General features: G+C 38.9%; 1 protein-coding gene across 1 annotated transcript in view; it reads right to left on the reverse strand.

The window, feature by feature from the left end:
* Positions 1 to 18,487: 18,487 nt before the first annotated feature.
* Positions 18,488 to 23,918, reverse strand: part of LOC148079853 (beta-1,3-galactosyltransferase 1-like) — a 109,255-nt gene continuing 103,824 nt past the window's right edge. The window contains exon 4 of the mRNA XM_087791552.1: positions 18,488 to 21,053. Within this exon, the coding sequence (XP_087647678.1) occupies positions 19,824 to 20,849 (1,026 nt within the window). The 5' untranslated portion in view covers positions 20,850 to 21,053 and the 3' untranslated portion in view covers positions 18,488 to 19,823. The remainder of the gene's footprint in view (positions 21,054 to 23,918) is intronic.

Genomic DNA, 23,918 nt, shown 5'->3' on the forward strand with positions numbered 1-23,918 from the left:
AGCCAACCTGAGTCCTCTCTTCCCATGCTAGTGTGGGTTTCCTCACTAGCACCCTATGTAGCTGGGATAGCCACCGGCATCTCATAACCCGCGCAAAAGCAAATGAACAACATTAAGTACAACTTTTGACCAAATCATTCTATTGAAAATTGTAACCAGGTGGGTGTATTTGTTTTAATTGCAATCATCCTCAATCTTTGGTAATCATTTATAAAACACTTTAAGTTTCCTGAAGATGAGGAGAATGGACAAGGTTCAGAGGACTCGAGTAAACGGGAAGCCAAGGTGGTCTTTGTAGTGAATCCAACATTGCAACACAGATTGTAAGTAAGTAAGTAAGTCATTTTTTATTTATATAGCGCTTTTCCAGACCAGGGTCACAAAGCGCTTGAACAATCAAAACAATATTCAATAAAGTATACATTTTAAAGTACAAGATAAAATTGATAACACAACAGGAGTTCCAGAAAATCAAGGAAAAGCCTGTCTCTATGATGCCTAAAGATTACAGGAACTAACAAAGCTTCAAAGACACTCGAGAGGCGTGAACGATTTTCAGAATCCCTATCTATGAATGTGTCATCACCTCCTGAGTTAGGTATTTCATAATAATAATTTATGACGACAACAAAAACTAGTTTTAAAGACAAAGTCTGACATTTCAACACATTGAATGAAAGGGTGTGTCCAAACTTATGGCTTGTACTGTATGTAGAGTTAATTTCAGTTAAGCACCAAATCTTTCCAACCATCATCACTATTGGCTACACATAACTAGCCCATTTTTTTTTGTCAGACCAGAGTGAAAACATTGTTCTAGTATAAGGTATATTTTCATAGAAAACACACAAAATATTATTATATTATTTTGACGTAATTTTGAACAATTTATTAGATCATCTAAAGTCCAATCTAATAAATTGTTCAAAATATTTCTCCTACAAATTAAAGACAACAACAAAAAAATAATCTTGTTTAGTTCTCCTGCCTTCCGATAGTGATGGTTTGATCTGAAACACTCTTGGATGTTGTTTCTGTATATTAGACTCTCTTTCATTTGGACAGGACTTGGACGGATGTGTATAAGAGAGATGTAAGAAGGAGGCTTTTGCCTTAAAGACAAATAAACAAAAAGTGTGACGTATTCCCAACAACAAGGGCAGACATGCAGGAATAACAAGTTCGTGGCTGTGAAATCTATATTAAAGTTGAGATAATCAACTCTTCAATCTATTACTGAAGACAATTAAGACCTTAACCTATCTTGAACATCCTCTCTAGTCACACCCTCTCTCTACATGTTCTCCTCCTTGAACCTCAGCGATTGTCTTCCTCTTCTCCCTTTTCTATCTCCACATCTAAAGTTCTTTGTCCAGAAAGTCTATTTCCCTCTTTCGAGTTCGTCCTCCTAATCCTGCGCTTGTCCACATGGAGCTCATCAAATCTGTTTTTCACTCTCATCCTCAGCTACAGTTAATTTCAATAACATAGAGCTCACACACTCGCCGCGGAGACGACAATCTGCGGCGTAATTACTCAGCTGTTTGGATCCACATAAGTAATGAGAAGTGACAGTGTTCTGTCAGACGGCTGAACAAGAGGACACATTCAAACTAGCAAATTAACATGGGAGATGAGACGGAGATTAAAAACGTGTAGAAATGTCCCTTGAAGACGACTAAGCAGCTGCAGTACATGGAGAAAAGCTGCTGAATGTAATTGCTGCGCAATCTAGGCAGAATGTTGGTGGTGGTGGTGGTGATGGTGGTTTGAGGGGGTACTCAGTGAATAGCTGTTATGGGCCCCCGGAGGTGGGGTGGTCAGCGGAGTGGGTGATTTGTCACTATAGATGGTTGGAGCGGGTATTGCTCCGAGAGGTACACTTTTGTCACCGACGGTGACATAACTCACACGCTTGGCGTTAATGTTAGCTAATGTGTTAGCAACAACGATGCCACTAGCTTAATGTTAAAGACAAGGTTATTTATGATGACGATAAAGATGAGTCATTTTCCAACATTCCAAAATCACCTCCGGAGTCAACAGCTACTCCAGCGAACCCTGATGACACGCAGAGCATTAGTGAAATTGCCAGTCGATCTTCTTTTATGTAACTACAGAGAAGCTCTAATGTGTCCCGTTATTGAAGGTGAAACAAGTCGATCCCACGCAAAAATTGATGCTTCTTCTCTTGCTCTGTTTTTGCATTCGCCTGAAGGAGGATTGGATCGGCTCCAGTGACCCGTGATCCGAGCCATTATGCTTATGATGAATGACTATTTTTAGCATCTTCTAGATCAGGGGTCTCCGACCTTTCACTCACAATGAGTTATTTTAGGAGCGCTGAACGATCAGAAGGGCGAACAGTTTGAGACGCACCCCTCAAACGATTAAGGTTTAGAAATTAGTTTGTCCCATCATGCTCGGAGGGCAAGAGTTTTCACAATTTGATTTTTTATGTATAAAATAGTCTATCAGTGCGTTTGAGTTTGTGTCATCATAATGTCCTATAGACTCACAAATTGGTCGTCAAAACTGCTTGTAAGTTAGCTTGTGGACTGCTGGTTTTAGGGGGGAGGACAACAAGATCAAGTTCAAGATAAAGGGGTACGAGAAAATATGGTTTTTTTTATGAATATGGAACCAAATTACATATTAAGTAAGATATGTTTCCGGAGTTAGTTCAGAGTTTTGTTTTGTTAGTTCTGATGGGGAGCGAATGGAGGCAAACGACCCCCATGAAAATCCAAATATGTCCAATTTTAACAAAACGTTTACCATACCTTTTGGATATAAACTGAAGATTTACTTTTATGTATAAAGGGAGGTTGTTAACCTTGACCCAGAGGCACGCAAGGGATACCTCAAACATATTTGTTTCCAGCTCACCTTGACTCTTGACCCATTGTTCCCCGTCTTTGTAACTCTTTAGCACCTGATCTGAGAAACATGGACTTATTTACCCATTTTAAATCACAGCTCAAAACATACCTATTCAAATGATTAATTATGTTTTAATGTGTCTTAATGTTTTAATTCTGTTTTAATGCTTGGCTGTTTGAATTTCATGTACGGTGTCCTTGAGTGCTGAGAAAGGCGCCTTTAAATAAAATGTATTATTATTATTACTATTGTTATTATTATTATTATTATTATTATGATTATTATCATAGGCAACACAACACTGTCTCAGTCCTTTTAAAAGTTTCATTAACGATATCCTTCTAAGTCACAGATCAAGGTAATGATTCTATTTAGCACTAAAAAGAATACAAATGTTATGTGTTGTGTTTACAGCACTGGCAATTTTGTTTCTGATTGTGACATAATAAGAAATGTCTACAGTTATGAGTTAAATACAAACTTTTTAGTTCCCATGTATTTCAGTTCAGTTAGCATCTAAACAATTTTATAAAATATTTCTACTGCCTGGAATTTACTCTTGGATACAATCATATGACATGAATACAGATAAACTTTCAACTTGTTGTGTTGTTGAATGTGAAATATTTGGAAATATAAAATACATTTCCAGCTCCACATTCTTTGTTTATTCAGAATGAATACCGCAAGCTATTAATCTCCTGGACACTTGAGTTCTGATGGAATCTTCCAGAAATACGGCCTTGACACAGTCGCGGATTTCTCCCACAACTGGCGAGTTTGTTTACCGAGTCTGAATTGAGCCGATCTGGTCGGATTACAGACAGAAAGAGCTTATCGGACCAGAGCGGCTCATAGCAATCAATCATATCATGATGGGAAACAGAGACAAGACACTTCCAGGTTGAAAAACTTTTTAAAGAGTTTTCTTTAAACTTTTAGCGATGACCTGAACAAGTCCATCTTTTACAAGTTTTTTATTTTTTATTTAACCAAAACATGGGATAATAAATACGTCTGCTGAAACCATTTATACAGTATATTAAATTCAATTGAATATAAAGTATCAGTCATAACAAAGTTAGATGACACTTTACAGTTTACATAACAATATATGAAATAAAAGCAGGTTCCAGCCAATCACAACGAGTGACAGAGGTCAGGACAAAGGTCATCTTAACAGGCAGAAACCTTAAGCAGAACCAGGCCTAATATGAGAACTCCTCTGCCCCGACTAAGTGTCTAAAAGAACAATGAATCATCCAAAAAGCAATCTATCGTTATTCTGAGTCAGCCCGAACATTAATATGCCACAAAAGAGTAAAGAATCCTTGAGATTTCTTAATGTAGTGAACACTCTTAGTCTTTACTATTGGTTGTTGATTACTTTACTCAGAATACTGTGACACATCTTAACTAGAATGCTCTTGTTGATCAACTTGCAATGCAACTATAAAGTTTTTTTTTAAGAATCTCAGACTCAAGACCTTCATTAAACACTACCAATAAGTAATTTCAGAAGACAGGAAGAGTTCATGATCAAGATATTACGTGGATATTAAAGGTTTGCGTAATGTGGAATGTGCAATAACGTCATCTCTAGAGCAATTACCTTCAAGAAGTGCAGGGGCCTCTTTTTTCAACAAGGGCCATGTTTGATGAAGTGAAAACTAGCAGGGGCTGAATGTGAACGGCATCATCATACAAAGAGTTATCGCATTGAGAAGTTCCCGTAATAAAAGCAAATGAAGCTTTGCACTCAGACAGTCGACCTTCTCTCTGTTCATTCTCTTTATCACTCAAACCACTTTTCAGCTGACTGGTGCTTCACCCTCCTCCTCAACACAACTCCTCTGCAGACCAATCGTCAAGTTTGAATCGGTGTTGACCGACGATCACACTTTCACTCAACTTAAAAGAAAAAAGTGTTAGACGAAGTGAGAAATGTCTTGATGTAAGTTTTGAAACATTTATTATAAGTACTGTATACAAGTCAGATAATCTCAAAACTTTCTTTTTAATTCTTACTTCACTTTTTGTTCCTTACTCAAATTGAGTGGAAAAAACCCCATAAATCAATAACAAATGAAAGCCATACACAGAATATTGCCACCTTTTATTTAAAGCAATTGCAGCTCAATAAAATGTGACGTTCACAAAATGTTTACACAAACAAGCCAAAAAATAACTCCAAACTACCAAGAGGTAACAGCCTATAACCTAATTTCTGATGACATTTAAAATGATGGATCACCTTAAATCAAAACTTCTCAAACATTCTTTTTCTACTCACCCTCGTGTCGACTAAGGGTTGGAATTATTTTTCAGAGTAATCTGTTCCTTTTTAGAGTTATAGAAAAAAAAAGTATTTTAATGTAGTGACGTCTTCATCTGCGTCCAAAAAGACACTTAAAAAAGTCCAAATACCTCCATACTGCAACGTCCATCTTGTATTGAATTCTTCACATGAGGAATTGTTTAGAAAATCTTAAATAAGCATTTTTAGATTGTCTGTAGCAGAAGTCTATGCTTGCACAGTATATTGCTCTCAAAACAAGATTAAACATACTTTTTGGCTACATAAAAGATTGGAAAACTTGGTAAGATTATTGATTTTTTGCAGTGAAGACGCAGCAAACTTGCCAACACCCTCATCTCTAACCCACTATCATTTATCAAACTCTGACGATAGGGTCTCACTGCCAAAGTTCTCTTAATACCTTACAAAATTAAAACATTTTCCTACATTTTTTAAACTGTATCCAAGTCTGGTTGAAATGCCTTCATCCACCTCAACACAAAATTTACAACTTCTTCACAGAAGGACAGAGAAAGTTGTTTGTTTGTCCCAGCTCCACCTTGCGATGATTTAATTTGACTCATGGTGTTATTAAACGCTTGTGTCACATCTGAGAGCTTTTGTTTTTAAGAATAAATTTAAAAAATGTGTATTTTGCCTTCTCTAGTTGAGTGATGGTTCAGGAAACCAGGGGGCAGGCACATGAAGTCTGCCCAAGTACATTGGCCATGCCTGAATGTAAGTCAGTGGTTTCAAACTATTGACCCATGGGCAGTTTGAAGCTCATTAGATGATTTTATATAGATACAATTTTATGAGTGTGGGTCAAGCAAGAGACTCCATCTTTGTTAAGGAATAAAGATCATCAAGTCTAATATTATTTAAATGGAATTGTTTATACAGTAAAGATAAACCACAGTTCTTGAAAAAATGTAAGAGCCTGAGCGGGGTTGTAAGGCTTGATCAGATCAGTGACGTAAAGAGGAAACTGACCATGAATAGATCTCAAAGTAAGAACCAGAATTTTAAAATTGATCCTGAAAGAGTCTGGCAGCCAATGCAGAGTATTAAGGATCGGGGAAATCTACTACTACTAGAGCGGGTCAGAATTCTGCAGAGTTATGTATTGACTGCGGGCGAGACAGCTCCTTCTTGTTTAGACACAAAAATAAACTCTTACAATAGTCCGGACGAGAAGACACAAACACATGGATTATAAGCTCCAGATCATGTTGTGTTGTAAATTTAGAGTTTTCTCAGTTTAAGGAAACAGTTTCTAGTCAGTTTTCTGCAGTGTTGCATTAGAGACATTTCTTTATCAAATACAACACCCCAGGTAAGTCACCCAAGTACTGACTCAACCCTGGAACCTTATCATCAGGAGCAAGAACCAGAGTTTCAGTTTTGTCCACATTAAGCTGCAAAGTGTTTTTTTACTCAGCCATTGTTTGATTTCTAGCAAACAATTGACTAAGCTGTTCAGCCTCTGGGGCTCAGTTGGATCTAAAGAGCAGTAGAGCTGGATGTCATCAGCAAAAATCAGGAAATCTCTGAATGATTTTACCCAGGGGAATGAAGTTCAGCAAAAATAATAAAGGACCCAGAAAAGAACCTTGAGCGACTCAACACAGTAGATCCGCCGATTCAGACCTTATTTGATTGACAGATACACTAAAACTGCGCCCAGAAAGGTAAGATGAGAACCACTGTAACACAGACCCAGACAGTCCCACTTCATCCCTCAGTCTTCTCATCAGGATCTGGAGATCAACTTGGTTAGACAGTCAATTGAGCCTTTGCTCCCGGATGAACCTTTCATTTGAAATATGTTTCTGGGTTTTAACAAAACTAAGTCATGTGTGATCCGTCTATTTTTATGCCGCATTCGTAGAGCGTTGTTTGACAGCAGGTACATCTATGTGATTTATTTCAGGATTCTTCCATCAACCCGTGGCAGCCATTCCAGAAGGCAGTCAAAGGGGAGAGCGAAGCTAAAAACATGTCAATATATTCCTCTCTGTGTGCCTGTACATCCCGGGATGAAAGCTTCCACGGAGACAGATACAAAGTGTTTGCATTTTCCTCCATGCTGTTCTCACAAAGCATGACTTGTTGACAGGTTTAGAGGCAAATGTCAAACAAGTAAGAGGAAAATAGAACCAGAACCCACAAGCACACTCTGAAAAAACCTCGTTTTCACATTTAAAACTGCATGGACTGTCAACAGCATGAAGCAAAAAAACTTTTCGCTCCAAATGTTCTGCCGAGCTTTGTCTCGGCTTCACGGGAAGATGCAGACGATGCGAGCAGGATTCCAGCTGAGAATGAAAGAGAGATGAAGGGGCGTCGTAAAGACTGGGAGATAATGATTTGACATGTAGATTCACTATGGAAGCTTTTTTCCTTTTTAGCTCCAACAAAGTCAAAGTTGTGGTTCTTTGTGTCTCTCATCAGTTACAGCCTCCCGGTTTCCTGTGATGAGCTTCCTTCTTTGTGTTCTGAAGCGTAAAATTACACGCGAGATGAAGGTCAGACGAGCACGGATGCTGCGTTAATTGAGATTAATTACATCCCAATTGAATCGATGAATGTCTCTTGAGTTTAAGCAGGAGACAGTCTGGATCAGATGCATAAAGAAAACAAATGATTAACTTTTTCTTTCTTTCAGGTCCAATATAATAACGATAATTATGGTATAATTCATTTTCAACGCATCAACATTCCTGAAAGATAGATGATGAAACCTCGATGGTTGTTAACCCTAGTCACCTCAAAACGTGTTTTGAAAAGTTGATGTCGCATTAGGCTTTTGAATACACTCTTTTAGCCGAGGAATATTTAAAATGTAAAATATAAAGACCATGTAATTTAAGTTAAATATGTTATTGTTCTTTTAACATGATTCTATGGACATAAAAGTGTACCATGTCATTTTTTTCAGCTGATTGCGATGGATTTTGAAAAAATGATGCGGAAGCTCTTAAAGGCTAAAAGAAGCCAAAAATCGTTGGAGGACTTTTTTCATTTTTATTTTAGAAAGATGTGACTCGCTTATTCTCGTTCACTCGTTCTTCCTTGGAAAGAGAAAAAGGAAATGAGCATATTCACTAATAATAAAGGAGTATTTAGAGCAGCAAGAGTGTTTTCTGCTTTTTTAGTCTTGGCAAAACAATAAGGCCAACAACAAAACCAGGGGATAGTCCAGACACAGAGCAGTTCATGACGGCTATTTTGAGCCCAGGAAGATCTCTGTAGGACCTAAGGTAGGCAGGTAACCAAGCGTGTGCCCTTTATAGAAATATATATTTATATATGTATGTATATATGTATATAGTTTATAAAATTATTAAACATTCAAACTACTGTAATTACGTGAAAAATCGCACCTGGGACTGTGATTCAAATGATTTGACTAGATAACACACAAACTTAAAATACCCATCAAACATCTTTAAAGGTCACAAAGCACTGTGAGTTTCAAATAAATCTTTCTTTAATCAGCAACTTCGAAAAAACTCAACCGAGGAACGATAAAGGATCAGAGTCTGGTCTTTGGTCCAGCATTTGTTCAAGGCTGGGTACCTTTTGAGGAAGGTTCCTCATTAGTGGACGCGTAGACCAGAGAGGATCCAGTTCTCCTTCAAGTCTCTAGTGGATTTCGGAGGTCAAAAACAGAACTCTAATGAGTACACCAACCAACTCCAAACCAGTTTCTTTGGCTAGTTGATGGGCATCAAGGGATTTCCGTCCTGCAACACCTTGACGGTAGAATTTGGAAATAACTAGTGAATTAAATAGTGAACGGGTCAAGGGTGAACCATTACATTTATTAAGGGGCCCTTATATACTAGGACTGTAATGATAGGTCAGATAAATAATGTTAGTAATATAAAAATGCTATGACATTTTTTTAAATAAGTAAAAAATATTTTTATTCTATATCATAAATTAAAAAAATTAAATTAATTTAAATGGCCTCATTTGGCCCCAGAGCCACACTTAGCCAAGGCCTGGATTCAGGCCTGTGTCATAAGTGAGTACATGAAATAAAGTAAAATAAAAAAATAAATAAACCCCTTTCATTGCATTAAGGCTCCTAATTTATACATTTGCAATCTCTAGCTCACCTCTAGCAATCCAGTATAATTAAAACTCCTTCAGACAGACAGTGAAGCTACTTAGTAGGTAAGATGAGACTCTGAACACTTGTTTTAATTAAACAATAAGTAATTGACAAAATGAATCCCACAAGTCGGATTAAGCATCTACGGATTAAACATCTACAGAGTCTGTTGTTCAGACACCTTTTATAAACAGTTGAATCCATCACATTTGAAAAGCATTTGGGGATCTTCAAAGAACAGGCAGGGTCTCGCCAGGAGGTAGAAGTTCTGCTAGCTGCCTGGAAGACGGCCATCTGGTTGAAATTCATTAACACAGAATGTTTTAGCTATTCGCTGCAGTGTGACATGGCCCATAATGCATTTCTACACAGACAACAGGAGAAAACAAATTGTAAAAAAAAAAATTAAGCTAAAATGATCCTACTGTAGGTCCAAACTAACGTCATATGTATTTCCTTTCAAAACATGTTCCCAACCTGGATGAATCCTTACATTTGTTGTCTTGTCACGACACAATAACATCAACAACCTTCTCAGAGATATAACTGGAAGAGCAAGCTAGCATAGATCAGGTTAGAAAACTGCACATGAAGAATAGTGTATTGGTGTGTACCAAAACTGGCACTTCTGCACTTACACTTAAATTTAACACTAGTGCGTTCACACTGAGCAGTGTTAAAACTCAATTGGCGCACTCAAACGGCCGTAAAATTGAGTGTGGATCAATGAACAATTTCTAGAGCTAGGTTGTTAAACAATGTTTCAAGAAAATATTAATATTCACTACAAAACAACACAACAACAATAATAACACAATGAAACACACCTTAATTACTTGTTTCGATTGGCTCAAAAAAAGCTGTGGCGATAGGGTTCCAATGGTTGCAATCAGCGTTAAAAAGTACACTACCACCGTGTCAAAATCTGTATACTGTGAAATTAAGTGCACTGTCTTACAGTGTACTGTTAAGCAGTGCATAATTTGAGACACAGCACAGCTCTTTCCCACAGTCCAGGTGTGACTGCTTGACTACAGAGGAGCAAAAGAAAAACTGTAACTCAGAACACCCCCCTTTTTATTCAACAGTCTGGAGGGAGATGGCTTGAGAGATAGTTTAATCCTCCCTTCTTTCCTCTCTTCCCAGAAGGCCAAGCATGTGATGCATTTGTAATCAGGTCAAAGGCATTAACGAAAAGTGCTCAAGCACGTTGGCCAATGCTCTAACACTCTAACAAATCAATAACTTGGTCGTCAATGTATAGCGTCGATTTTAAGAGAGTAACACAGAGTTGGAGATAAACAGCAGCACTAATGGCTGCGTTGTATCAGATCATGCTTTTGTTCATATAAAGGTGTCGTCCACATTCTTGAGACATTATAATGCAACTATGAGGCTTTAAGTAAGTAAGTAAGTACATTTGTAGAGCGCTTTTCTAGACCAGGGTCTCAAAGCGCTTAAACAATCTAATGTGGATGGAAACAGGATGTGATTGTACTGCAGTATACTGGAAAGAGAAAAGGATTTAATTGACATGTGCCTTCATGAGTCGAACACGTCACCCTTTACATATAGAAAATACTTCTGGGCTTCTCATGATTGACAGATGGACCAATCAAAGCAGTGAACCGGAGTGAGGTGAAGATCAATAGCAGCATCTTCTGTTCTCAACAGTGTAATTCCAGTGGCTGAGTAGACACATTACTTTATCTAATGGCAGAGGTAGCTTGAAGAGGGCTGACAAAAACTCAATTGTATACTTCTCTCAGCATTGACAGCAAAGTGCCAAATTTCACATTTAGAAAGCTTATAGTCATTATTGTCAAAGCACACTTTCACTCCTTGCACCTCCTACATGTTGCCGTGATGTGAGAGATGCTTTTGAAATGACATCGATCCTTGCAGAGGTACTTAAAGACGACGTAGCCGTCATCTTTCACTGTGAGCTTCTTGGTGGTGGCCTTCAGGCGGCTGCCATTTATAAGACGTCTTGTCTCAAAGCAGCCACTTCCTGCCTCTGTCAGGTCACACTTTCTCATATTGAGCACATCACACAGAATCCAGAGAATAGGAGGATGTATAAGTAAAATAAAGTTCATATCTTGCTGCAGCTAAATAAAGACAGATTACACTATTAGAATACAAATTATTCCATATTATATATATATATAAAAATAGGATTACTCTACTACTACCACTACTTCTACTTATTTCTACAATTGCAAGACCAATATAATCCACCTGAACCATTATTATTTTTTACAACCCATGCAAAGCAAAGTATTTGAACCATATAAGGTCATAGTGAGGCTTCACATAACCGGGTATCAATCATGATATGTGAATAAATCTATGTGCACATTAAGGTCTATTCTTAGATCTAACTTAAGAAACATTTCACAGGAGAACCATAAATGATTTGACAAGAAACTGGCGACAAATAAACCCACAAAAGAAACACTTAAGTCTCACAGTCCAAAATATTACCTGCTGTCACAAACATCGCTTGATTATTAAGGAAACTGCTCAGTCAGGAAATATATCTGATTGTTTACACATTTTGTTATATAACCAGTTACTAAGCTATATTCTTTTATTATTATTTTAATTAGCATCCATTATGTATAAAAATCTATACAGTCAATTTAAATAGAACACAACAATAAACATAATCTGAATTTTAAACCTGATAATTGAAAGCAAATCTTATTTTAAAAGATTTTATTTTTTTTATTCTCACATCATGTCATCTGCCTATTTCTGACATAACAGAGCAGTAGAAGCGTGTCAAACAATACTTCAATGCATTCTTAAAAACAGACATGATCTACACTTGGTCAGAGACTGGTGTAGATTTTGTTAGTAGATACTAAAAAGATCTAAGCTACTAAAATATTGATGAATGTCAAGTTCCTTACATTTCTCTCAACTCACGTTTTACACACATATTTGTTCTGCAAAGGTTTCATGAATGAGACCCAGTATATGTTGTCGAAGCTGGAAAACATCTCGAATACATTTCTATTTTAAGCTTGGGTTTCCTGATGGAATATGAATGATTGCTCCAATATACGCGTCTGCTTCAGGCCTGTGGAAATGTCGTGACTTTTTAAATCGACTCTCAAGTCCATCCCACGTCAGCCGCCTCTGAGGTCCACGTGATGAATATGGAAATGTGACTGAGGTCGCGCAGATGGTCATTAATAAAAGTCACATGAAGGTGACGCTGACACGAGTTCTCACACAACTTGAGGCCTTTAAGGGTTAATTTGCCGCATTTCAATTTGAGCCTGTCACACTCGTCCGCCGCCTTCAGCGCCCCGGCCTCGTGCCACGATGTATGTTCTCTATTTAAATCCCATCTATCTGTTAGAGGATGACAGAGAACGATCCGTCCACTTGAAAAGCTGTCAAGAACAAGGGCATTCTCTTCTGAAACATATTAATATTAATGCCAGAAATCTGATTTAAGTTTACATTCAGGTGTGAACGGAGACCTTGAGTGTTAGAATTCCATGCACATTTAGGAGTTCATTGATTTGTTTAGCAGTCAACACAAGTTCAGTGTCAAGATGCGGTGTTAAATCTCAGTGAAAATATTCCATCAAGATGATCTTTGGCGAAGTGGCCGGGTTCGTCATGGCAACCGAATGACTTATTTCATGCCAACTCCAATTTGTTCGTAAGCGTGAACCCTGGAGGGTTCAGAATGAGCCGCTTGAGAATGAAAGTGGAGCCATGTTTGTAATGAATTCTGGACTTCCACTCAAGCACAGTAACAAGTGAGTGATGGATTTTAAGACCGGATGTTTGTTGACTCACTCCGGGGCTCGGTTGTCTATCAAATTGAGATGCAACATGTCTTGGCTGACGTTCCACGTCACCCCAGGTTACCCATTAACCATAAAACAAAAATAATCACAGTAAATGTATGGAGGTTGATAATGAAAGCAAACAAAATTCCAGAGGACCTTGAACTTTTCTTCACCGTTCTTGACCAAGCATATGGAATCCAGAGCTTTTTATCCACAATATTATTACATCTACGAATAATTTTGACTTTATCAAATATAACATGATGTGTTGAGAGAATATCCCATCGGCCTAGGAACGCTTTGGGATCATCCGTAAAATGTAAGTGAAGAGAGGAAAGTCTAAGCCTCCCTGACGTCCCAAACACCAGAAAGATAAGAAGACAAATCACTTAAACTAGAAAAGCAATCAGAGATTGCTGATCTTCAGCAAGCCAACCATATTCTCTTTTTAAACCCTGTATTATTGACATTGTTTAATGGTGTCTAGATAAGAGTACTCAGGAAAACTTCCTGGCTTATGTCCCTGGTGTTGGTAAAAGTGCAGAGTCTCACCCATATGGTCCCTGGTTTGATTTCTGTGATTTCACTTTTTCATGCTCTGAGCCAACATGCCACATGAAGAACAAGTAGTTTTTATCTGTTGATCCATCCTGTGTTTGAAGTTTGTTCATGTAGCAGTAGCCTCAGCACGGATGACCAGACTTACTTTTCCTAGCCACTTTTTTCAGCTCTACCTTAAGGCGTTCCCAGGCCAGCTGAGAGTCTGAAAGTCTCTCCAGCATCTATTTGGTCTACTCTGGTGTCTCCTACTGGCATGACTTTCCCTGAGCACATCACAAGCGAGTCATATAGGTCCATATATAGTCCCCTGGTCCAGGGACCGGTATGGGTCCCCAGACTGAGGCATTTGTTACAGGACTGCACAGAAAGATTAAATAAATAAAATATGTTGTATTTATGATTACTACCTAAAAGGCATTTCATTAAAAAAAAAAGTTTTTCTCTTGTCTAGTGAAAATGAGTAAAACACAAACTCTAAGAAACAAAACTTCTGTTTAAGAGTCTTCATTCCACATAAATAATTGAATACAAACTTGCACATTGGCACAAACTATAAGCTAAGCTAAGCTAGGAGACACTCACATACAGAACACTGTCCTCTGCATACAATAAAATATAGTAGACCCTCGCTAAAACGCGGCTCACCTATCCATTGCTGTTTTGCGTATTTTTTATTGTAATTTTCCATGCTTATTTTACAGCGTACAATATGAACACACATTGTTTTCGGCGTTCCTGATTGGCTGAAGGATAACCGTATATATGCGTCCTGATTACCTAAGGGGTACAGAATTTGTTCGGCTAGCCAGATTGAAACAACTAACCATAAAGATGTTCTGCACTCGGAATAAAACACCTGCATCGAGGCCTTTAGAGAAAAAGATGTTACAGCGTTTCATTTAGTAATATTTCATTAATTTGTTTAAATCTGCGAAAGTATGAACTTTGAGAGTTGCTACCAGCCAGTTTTCCTCTTTAATAAGTTGGTATTGTAAGTTGCGGATGTTGTGTAGTCAGGGGCGTGTGTGCCTGCATTTGCTTTTGTGAGGCAAGAGAAGCAACCGCATGTGTTCGAAGAGTCCATTGGTCCTGATCAGTTTGACAGACTGACCTAAATAAGTCAACCAAGTATTGACTCAACCCTGGAACCTTACCATTGTGAGCAATAACCAGACTTTCAGTTTTGTCACATTAAGCTGCAAAGTGTTTTCATTCTGATGGTTTGATTTCTAGCAAACAATTGCCTAAGTTCAGCACCTTTTTAATATGTAATGTATTTAACTCCTGCTGTCAACGGTGACTCTCTAAGCAGCTTCTGGAATAATGAGACAACTCCCACTTATCAGCTGGACTTCTGCGGTCATTGACATCCATGTATCCATGCAGGTGAACCAGTTATTTTCAGAAACTTTCTGCATAATTCGAACATATGTTTTACTTAAGCACACCTTGGAGGGATTGTTCATTCACCAAATATTATTTCAGGAAGACACACTAATTATCCCAATAAATAATAATCATCTTCGCTGTATCTATTCAGGGACATTTAGTTCTCCTTTTGTTGTTTAAATAAGAGAGAACTGTGAGAAAACGCTAATGCCTGTCTGAGAAAAGTGCATAAAAGTGTGTTGTTAGGGGTTTTACGGCCTTAAAACATGCTGATTACTTTGCGGGTTATTTTTAGAATGTGTCCCCCGCAATAAACGAGGGACCACTGTTTACAAAGATGCAAGTACACAAACATCTTGTTGTAACCAGTCCAGAGCTCTTGCTGATTCAGTTTTATGGTGAGATGTTTCCTGCATGCGCTTAATTGTATTTTTTGCAGGTCATGCTTTTGTATTTTTACTTTTTTTTCTATCGGTCCGTTATTATATAATCCTGACATTTAACCGGACCACGGTACAATATATGTTGGGGGACTCTGATATATGGTATGCTATTATCTAGTTCATAAATAGCGTTTCAATAAAAACAACAACTTAACTAATGATACTACCCATAACAGACCGGAGCAGAAATATAATGGCTTCCATTCCTCTGGATCACGTTGAAAACCAAATCACGATGCAGTTTATGAGCCCCAAATCTTACAAATCCTGCCTGATGTCACACACAAAATCTTCCCTGAATAACGTTTTAAAGGATGGATGAAAATATCAACAGGCTACAGGAATGCTTTGTAGGGTGACTAAATATTATGGTCCACATAAATGGATTTCACACTTGGAGTGTAGTCGGGGGATTTTTTCTGCAGCAGATTATCGGACATTGTAAGTCTTGAGGTCTTGCAACTAAAAAGTAGAACCAAGTTCTGCTCTTCGCCCGACACTGTTTTATTTCCCAGCCTTTCTTCTGACGATTTGTTTTGAAATCAGAGTGTTCCCAATTGTCTCACACTCCGCCTCGCTCGTTATGAGGTTCATTTACCACAAGCCCCGGAATAATCACTCGCTTTTCTTCCTCCCGAAGCCTGCGCCTTTTTAAAAGCTCAACCACAGGCTTGTTTGGCCAATTACTGTGCAGACTTTCTATTACTCAGCGTATTGTATCAAACTGAATTTGCCACTGGGGGTGATCAGAGGAATGCAGAACACAGCACAAGTGGAGGAGAGGAAGAGAATAACAATTATTTCTCACGGACACCAACGGCCAGGCTGGCATGTTCTGTGAAAAGAAGGCAGTCATTAAGAGGTGAAAAACGGAGGCTCTTAGAGACTGAAATATTTTCGAAAACAACAAAAGGAGAACTAAATGTCCCTTAATAGATACAGCGAAGATGATTATTATTTATTGGGATAATTAGTGCGTCGTCCTGAAATAATATTTGGTGAATGAACAATCCCTTCAAGGTGTGCTTAAGTAAAACATATGTTCGAATTATGCAGAAATTTTCCATAACTGGTTCACCTGCATGGATACATGGATGTCAATGACCCTAGTAGTCAAGCTGATAAGTGGGAGTTATTGTCTCATTATTCCAGACGCTGCTTAGAGAGTCACCGTTGACAGCAGGAGTTAAATACATTATATATTAAAAGGTGCTGAGCAAAGGCAATTGTTTGCTAGAAATCAAACAATGGCTGAATGAAAACAATTGCACTGCAGCTTAATGTGACAAAACTGAAAGTCTGGTTATTGCTCCCAATGGTAAGGTTCCAGGGTTAAGTCAATACTCGGGTGACTTATTTAGGTCAGTCTGTCAAACTGAGCCTGAGAAACCTGGGTGTTGTATTTGACAAAGACATGTAGTTCAACACTGCAGAGAACTAACCAGAAACTGTTTCCTTCAACTGAGAAAAATCTCTAAACTTGTTGTCAAAACATGATATGGATCTTAGAAGCCATGCCAAACGCAACGTCTTCTCGTTTAGACTATTGCAACAATTTGTTTTCATGTCTAAACAAGAAGGATCTGTCTCACCTGCGGTTAATACAAAACTCTGCAGCGAGAATTCTGACCCGCTCTAGTAGAAGAACTCAAATTTCTTCGAACCTTAAATCTCTTTACTGGCTGCCAGTTTCTTTCAGGATCAATTTTAAAATTCTGGTTCTTACTTTCAGATCTATTCATGGTCAGGCTCCTCCTTACATCAGTGATCTGATCCAGCCTTACACCCCAGCTCGGGCTCTGAGGTCTGTGGATCAGAATATGCTGATGGTTCCACGCACACGGTTCAGGACCAGAGGAGAGAAATCCTTCCAGGCTGTTGCTCCTAAGCTTTGGAACGATCTTCCTCTCCCTCTGCGTTTGATGGATCTACTGACTCCTTCAAGAAACAATTTAAGACACTTTCTGGAGATTAAATATATTTACCACAACCACCCCCACACGGCTGTGTTTGGTCAAGCATCAAGGTATCTCACCACACACCATCAATCCCAGAAGGCTACACCTCCAAGAGGACGGTTGTATAAACAAAGAGGGTTTGATAACTGGCTGGCTGGAGGAGGAGTGAAGCCATTATTAAGTCTTAATGGACTCTCTTAACCTTTTGTTTACCTACATTTCAGACGGGGAGAACTTTATGAAATAATAAGTTCAAAATATTGTCATGATAAAGGACTTACTGCATCTTGGAGAGGAATACTTCAACATTTGAAACATGTGGGTGAGTCAAGAAAGTTGGGTTTTCACATGAGTTGCTCTTTAAAGGCCAAAAGATTAGCATTTATGATAGTGTTTTAGAGACACCTAATTATGATTCAGTTCCAACAACTGATGCTGCATCATGAGGCCTCATTAACCCATCACTACTGGTTTGGGATCCCCCTAGTGTTGTAATAGCTCAACTGCAATGGCTTAAATTCTCCCTTTAGTCAATAACCTTTTTTCTCTGTGTAATTTTTTTAATAAAAAAAAAAGATAAGATCCCTATTGTGTCAGTTTCTTGTTTTATCTTCCTAGTACGTTCAAAAATCTGACCCTCACAGACAGCAATATCATAAACATATCTATGACATTAGTCACGATTCTTGAAAACGAATCATTACAGAAAATGTGATAAATAAACAAATAAATGTCTCATATTGTTCCTTTACAATTGGTGTTGATAGTATTCATTTGTTTTTAAGCCAGAGGTTACTTACAATCTTTAAATGTTCTCATTCAAACCAGTGGAGAGAAAGCCATTATTCTCTCATGTTAATATGTAGGATTTGTAGGATGTTGGATAATTACATTAAGAACAAGTTGGATGAATCAAATAAACATTTCAAAAGCACATCTTTATTTTGACATAAATATCCATTTCAATTAATCCTTGATTTTAAGACAATGCGGTCAAAGAACAGCAAGTTCCCAATTCTGCAGATGACTTGCAAGTCACTGACATCTACGTCCACTCAAATCTGATCGTCTCAAACTTCGACTGCAAACTATGGTGAGAACAGGGATTGGCCTCAAACAGACCACAGCCGCTGCGACTTAATGAGCTCCAGTTTCAACGACAGCTTCTGTGTCGTTGTAGGCGTTGGTGTGAGAGAAACCTCGCCAGTTTATAAATACAAAGTTTGGAGTAAATATTCTCTTTTATTTGATTTATTTCATGATTGAAAAAAAAAAAAAATCCAATTTCTTTCTTCATCACACTTCCACAGTTCACATCTGCTCACTTAAATGTTGTGTTGATGTCACATAACAATCTGCCGCTCGGCTAATATCGTGGTCTAAGACAAATAACTTCACATTACACAATTACCGAAGTTAAATTTCACCTGGGAATGTAAGCAGCTCGTATTCGCTTTTCTCTGTGAATTTGCTGTAAGAAAATACATCTTGACAAAGTAATGTACAGGAGCAAAATCATTATGTGTAGACATTGATCGTCACTAACGTTCAGCCGTCAGAGCAACGCGAGAGGTTCCTGGATCAGATCGTCAAACACGTTTCTCACGATGATGAAAGCTGCTGTTGTACATCCAGCATTTACATCTCTCTCCGAAATATGATATAATGAGCTTAGTGACACAAAACAACATTCAGAATTTCTGTTTTTTAGATCTCAGCAATCCACACCATTATGTTTGCAAAGTAAGGTAGCATTTTGAAACAATCTTCCACAACACAAGTGTTTCAGCTCCATTAAAGAAAGGCATGGTTTTTGCACTGAAGTCTATAATGGAGAATTCCGACGTCGACGTATGAAATTTGATTTATTTTCAAACAGGGGTATGTTCAGCACATCATTTAAAGATAGCAAATCGCTGAAACTAATTATGGTGTCTTCAAAAAAATGGTGGGTGTATATGTGGTTGTTTGGTGTACAAGAATTGTCTCACACATTTGCAAAGAGTTCATAACTAATTATCTTGCTGACTCAAAACAGGTCGACTCACTGGTGGTTCTCTTTTTTAAAAAAAAAGTGAGTCTTTCTGTTTTGTTGACCCACAGCCCACACTGCTGTTCCTGTGACAGCAAAAAAAAGGAAAATTTCCAACGTTTTACTCCACAGTGAGTCTTTTTGCTTCACACACGTTCAAGGTGATGGAAGGTCAAGGGAAAAACAAACACTACGTAGTTTTGGCGTTATACTCTTATAGCAGGTTCTGGCCAAGTTGGCTCAGAGACAAAAGTCCCGGATGCTTCTTCAGAAGAGTCTCTCTACTCGGTGGTTCAATTCCTCCTGCGCAAACAATCCTGCTAACATTTGAGATGCTTCTTGCTGGTCATGTCGTTCCAGATACGGTGCATCTCCTCGGGGGAGATCTGGTGGACGGTGACGATGCGGCGATAGCGGCAGAGGCTGTAGGCCATCTTCCAGTGGTTGAAGCCGCTGTTCTGGAAGGGATGGATGCCCAGCTTCCGCAGGCAAACTCCCACGTATACGTCCTCCAGGTGCAGAAGCCTGGTGTGTAATGAGGTTTTGAATATGAGCTCGGCCACATCCGCCGAAAAGATGTAGCCGGTGCCGGAGCAGAATGGCGGGTACTTGCTTTCTGGGTACAAATCTCTGGGCATGTACCACTTGCTACGCATGTCCCTGATGGGCCCACCGTTGATGACGTAGCCAGTGAAATACCTCCTCCTGGGCTTGGTGGTGGGTTTAAGAAGTGTGTAGATGAGGTTCTCCATGTTGACAAAGATGTCGCTGTCGGTCTTGAGAACATACTGCGCCTTGGAGCAAAAAGTAGCCACCCAGCGCATGCCCATCATCGTCTTCAGCGTCAGATTGTGGTAGGAGTCGATAAAATCCTCAACGACGATGTCGTGGAAGATCTGACTTTCTTGCTCCACCATCTGGTTGAGGACCGGGTCCACGCTGCGACCCAAAAGGAAGAGCGTCACGACCCGCACTTCGGGAAACGTGCTCTCATCGCCCCATGTCTCTCTGATGGCCTGTCTGGCATCAAACTCCTTATGAGTGGTGCTTATCAGGATGACAAGAAAAGGCGGCTCGGCCTCGCACTTCTTCGCTTCGTTGATGAGGTAATCAAAATCATGGGGGTTGAGTGATCTCGTCCGAATATTACTGAAAGTTGCATTCTTATTCAGCTTCGGCGTCTTCCGGACGGGGATGTTCATCTGACCCACGAAGGAAGTGGAGGGGCGGGACACACTCAGGTACCACAGAGCACTGGCCCAGCAAACCACTGTCAGTAGGTATAAGCAGGACACCTTAGAAGGCATTGCTGGTAACTCGGGCGGCATTACCACGGGCAGCAGCATTTGAACTGTTTAGGCCACGCCTCCATGGGTTGTCCTACCTCGGGCGGTGCAGCTTGAGGCTGCCCCGCCACACATATGACATCAACCTTCGCGTTTGAGCGCTCAACTGTGCGGTTATGTTGCTAGACAATTGTCGGTGGAGATTTCCAAAAGCTTAATGTGTGCCATCGTAGCGTTCCGCGTCTGCTTTCACTCCAGCAGAACCTAAAGGGAGTGAGAAGAAAAAAACAATGTCAGCAACGAGATAGCAAAAAGCAGAAGACATATTTTTAGGCATTTTTCTGTCAGCCGCATCACATCACTGCGGTAAGTTCCTTTTGGAAAAAAGAACTTCACGGTCTAAAGGAAGTAAACATTTCTGGGAAGCTAACGTCAGCCGAGAACAGTGTTTACACAGATTGGCGTATCAGACTCAGAGTCTGAGGGGAAATAGGGAGGAGAGTAATCAAAGCAGAGAAAGAGAAACGACCTCACGGGACAGGATTACCATCGACTCTTGGGTTTCCTTCCATTACATTCCCGTATCCTCTAAAAGTCAAGCTCAACTTGTGCACTTAACAGTCTTTATAATCGGCTTTGTTAGAATGGGAATTGACTGAACAGTTGCACCAACATTTTGACTTCCTTCAGGCCTTTACTGTGTCCAAAAACTTTTTTTTTAATGATCAGTAAATAGAGGAATGTCAAGAAAGTGAACCTGCAGACAGCTCTTGAGGAGTTCAAACACAGAGTGGTTAAAGAGTTCTAGTGGAAGGTCAGTAAATCAGGCATCCTCTGGAGTGAGTAAACTGAAGTCTTGTTGAACACGTTGGTTTTGGCTTGAAATCTAAAGTCTATACATGGTATTTACTGTTTCTGGTGATGACTTGTTTGTATTGTTAGAACTGGACAGCTGCTGTTTTAAGGCCCATTTTCTATCATGAATGAGATACATTTGAGAAAGTTCTGAAAATCCTTCCATCAGGAATAGATTCATGTAGCAATCTTTTTTTTCTGGTTATCAAAGCCTCAAAAAGAGCATCAATCTTTTTCGGGTCAAAGATTTGGCACCTGCTGTGGATTAAGATGAAAGGCTGATTTTTGATCTTTCATCAGTCTTTTCACCAAGACTTTTTTTCCTTGTTCATTCCTGCTTTCTCATATCGTCTCTATCCCCAAGTCCCTCCTCCTTTCTTCGGGAGTTGGTCATCAATCTCATGGTCCAGTGGATTCTGTCTAATCACGACTTCTTTTCTTGCCTCCTCCCTTTCAATCACTCACCCCTTCTCTACTTGACTTGGAGCTTTATCCATCTTATCTGTTTCACCTCTTCCCTCTCTGTCTCTACTTTCTCCGCTGCGTGGTCTTTCCCGAGTTTTCAACAATTCCTTTCTTTCTTTTCTTGGAGGTCTATTACACCTCAAATTTATCGACAGATTAGAGAGCCATCGTTCTTCAAAAAGCCATTAAATTGCCACAGCGTTAACTCCTTTCCCTCTCGCTCCCTCATGAACAGATTCTCTAAATCATTACATCCATCTTTGACCTCCTTCCTCCTCCTCACTCAACTCCCTCTGTTTGTGGATCATCTTTCACTCACCTCTGTCAGAGGAAACCACTGCTATCATTTCTCTTCAAAAGTAGAGAAAACAACTTTACAACTTTTTTTTTAAAGGGCAACAACACAATTTTTTTAATTCAAGATTCAACCAAAAGAACTTTAAGAGACCAGATGTTCACATTTCACCAAACCGAATGACTTTGTAGCTTAATGTCTTCACTATGTGTGTTGAAGAAATGATCATTTAGTCACTTTAATCGTTAGAACACATAGTATATTATGACCAATATCTATTGATCTATCTCGGAATAAATTACCTTGTAGTTCTCGATTTCAGTCAAGACCATCTTTTATTTCACATTGTGCTTCTTAATAATTAATAAGATAAAGGCTTCGGTCTTTGGGTAGAGGGGTTTGAATCCAAGAAAGTAATAGCAAGGTCTGACCAAGACATATAACAGAGTGGACAGCAGTAGACAGAACTAAATAAAGCAAAAACCCTTAAATGCAACTTAGAAACTTACGTTGGAATGTCCACCAAATGTGAAAAAAACATGTAAAACTTTTAAGGATTGGATTTCTTAAATGCCTTAAAATAGTGTTTCCTTAAGCAGCGGGCTGTACTTTCACTGCACTTAGTTATAACTAGATAATCAATGACACTTTTATAATTTACTCTATAAATATTTTAGTTTTATTTTTCCCGATGTTCACCTGATGGGAATGAATCTACTCTCCCAAGGAGCACTCCAATAATAGGAATAAAAATGTGGAACAGGTTTTCAATGCAACATACGTTATCGGACACAATAACTGTTAGGAATGCCGAAAGAAAGACGTATAACATTGCAAACAACTATTCATCACTCCTTACTCAGAATGTAGTAGCTAATATACCCGGCGTTGAGGGATCAATAAAGTTTTACCTTACCTTACCTTACCTTATACAAATAACTAAAATCATCTTGATATAATATTTAGTAAATAGACATTGGACCTATTTGAATTGGGGTCTTCTGCCTCCTTAATAGAAGAAGGGTTATGTAAATAAAATTAAAGGTCTGTCCAGGATCAACTGATGCAAGCGGACTGAAATATTAATACAAGACATAAATGACAATGGCTTCAGTAAAGGTCTTAGTAAACATCTCTATTAATATCCTTCCATTGTCCTTTTCCCTCGCTGTGGTTTTCTGGCCACGCCGAACACAGAAACCTTTCGTTAGCCTTGCTGCTGTGCAACTTGGACTTGTTCCGTCTCACTCTTTGACTCACTAGACACTGACATTATATTCCGCAGCATGTGATTGAACGGATTTTAATGAGGCAACAAATGGATTCCATAGTTATCCAAGATTCATCCCTAACCAACATTAACGGAGAGAAGACAAGTAATATTACTTTAATAAATTACCAGAATACATTTAGCAATTGTGCAGCTTTTAAGTAGAATGAAAACTGGTGGTATAATTAGAGCTATTACTATCAGCTATTCCAAAGACATAGTGCAAACGATCTGGCGAGCTCAG

Source organism: Callionymus lyra, chromosome 5 (assembly GCF_982586985.1).
Source record: "Callionymus lyra chromosome 5, fCalLyr1.hap1.1, whole genome shotgun sequence".
In the NCBI taxonomy this organism is placed as follows: domain Eukaryota; kingdom Metazoa; phylum Chordata; class Actinopteri; order Syngnathiformes; family Callionymidae; genus Callionymus; species Callionymus lyra.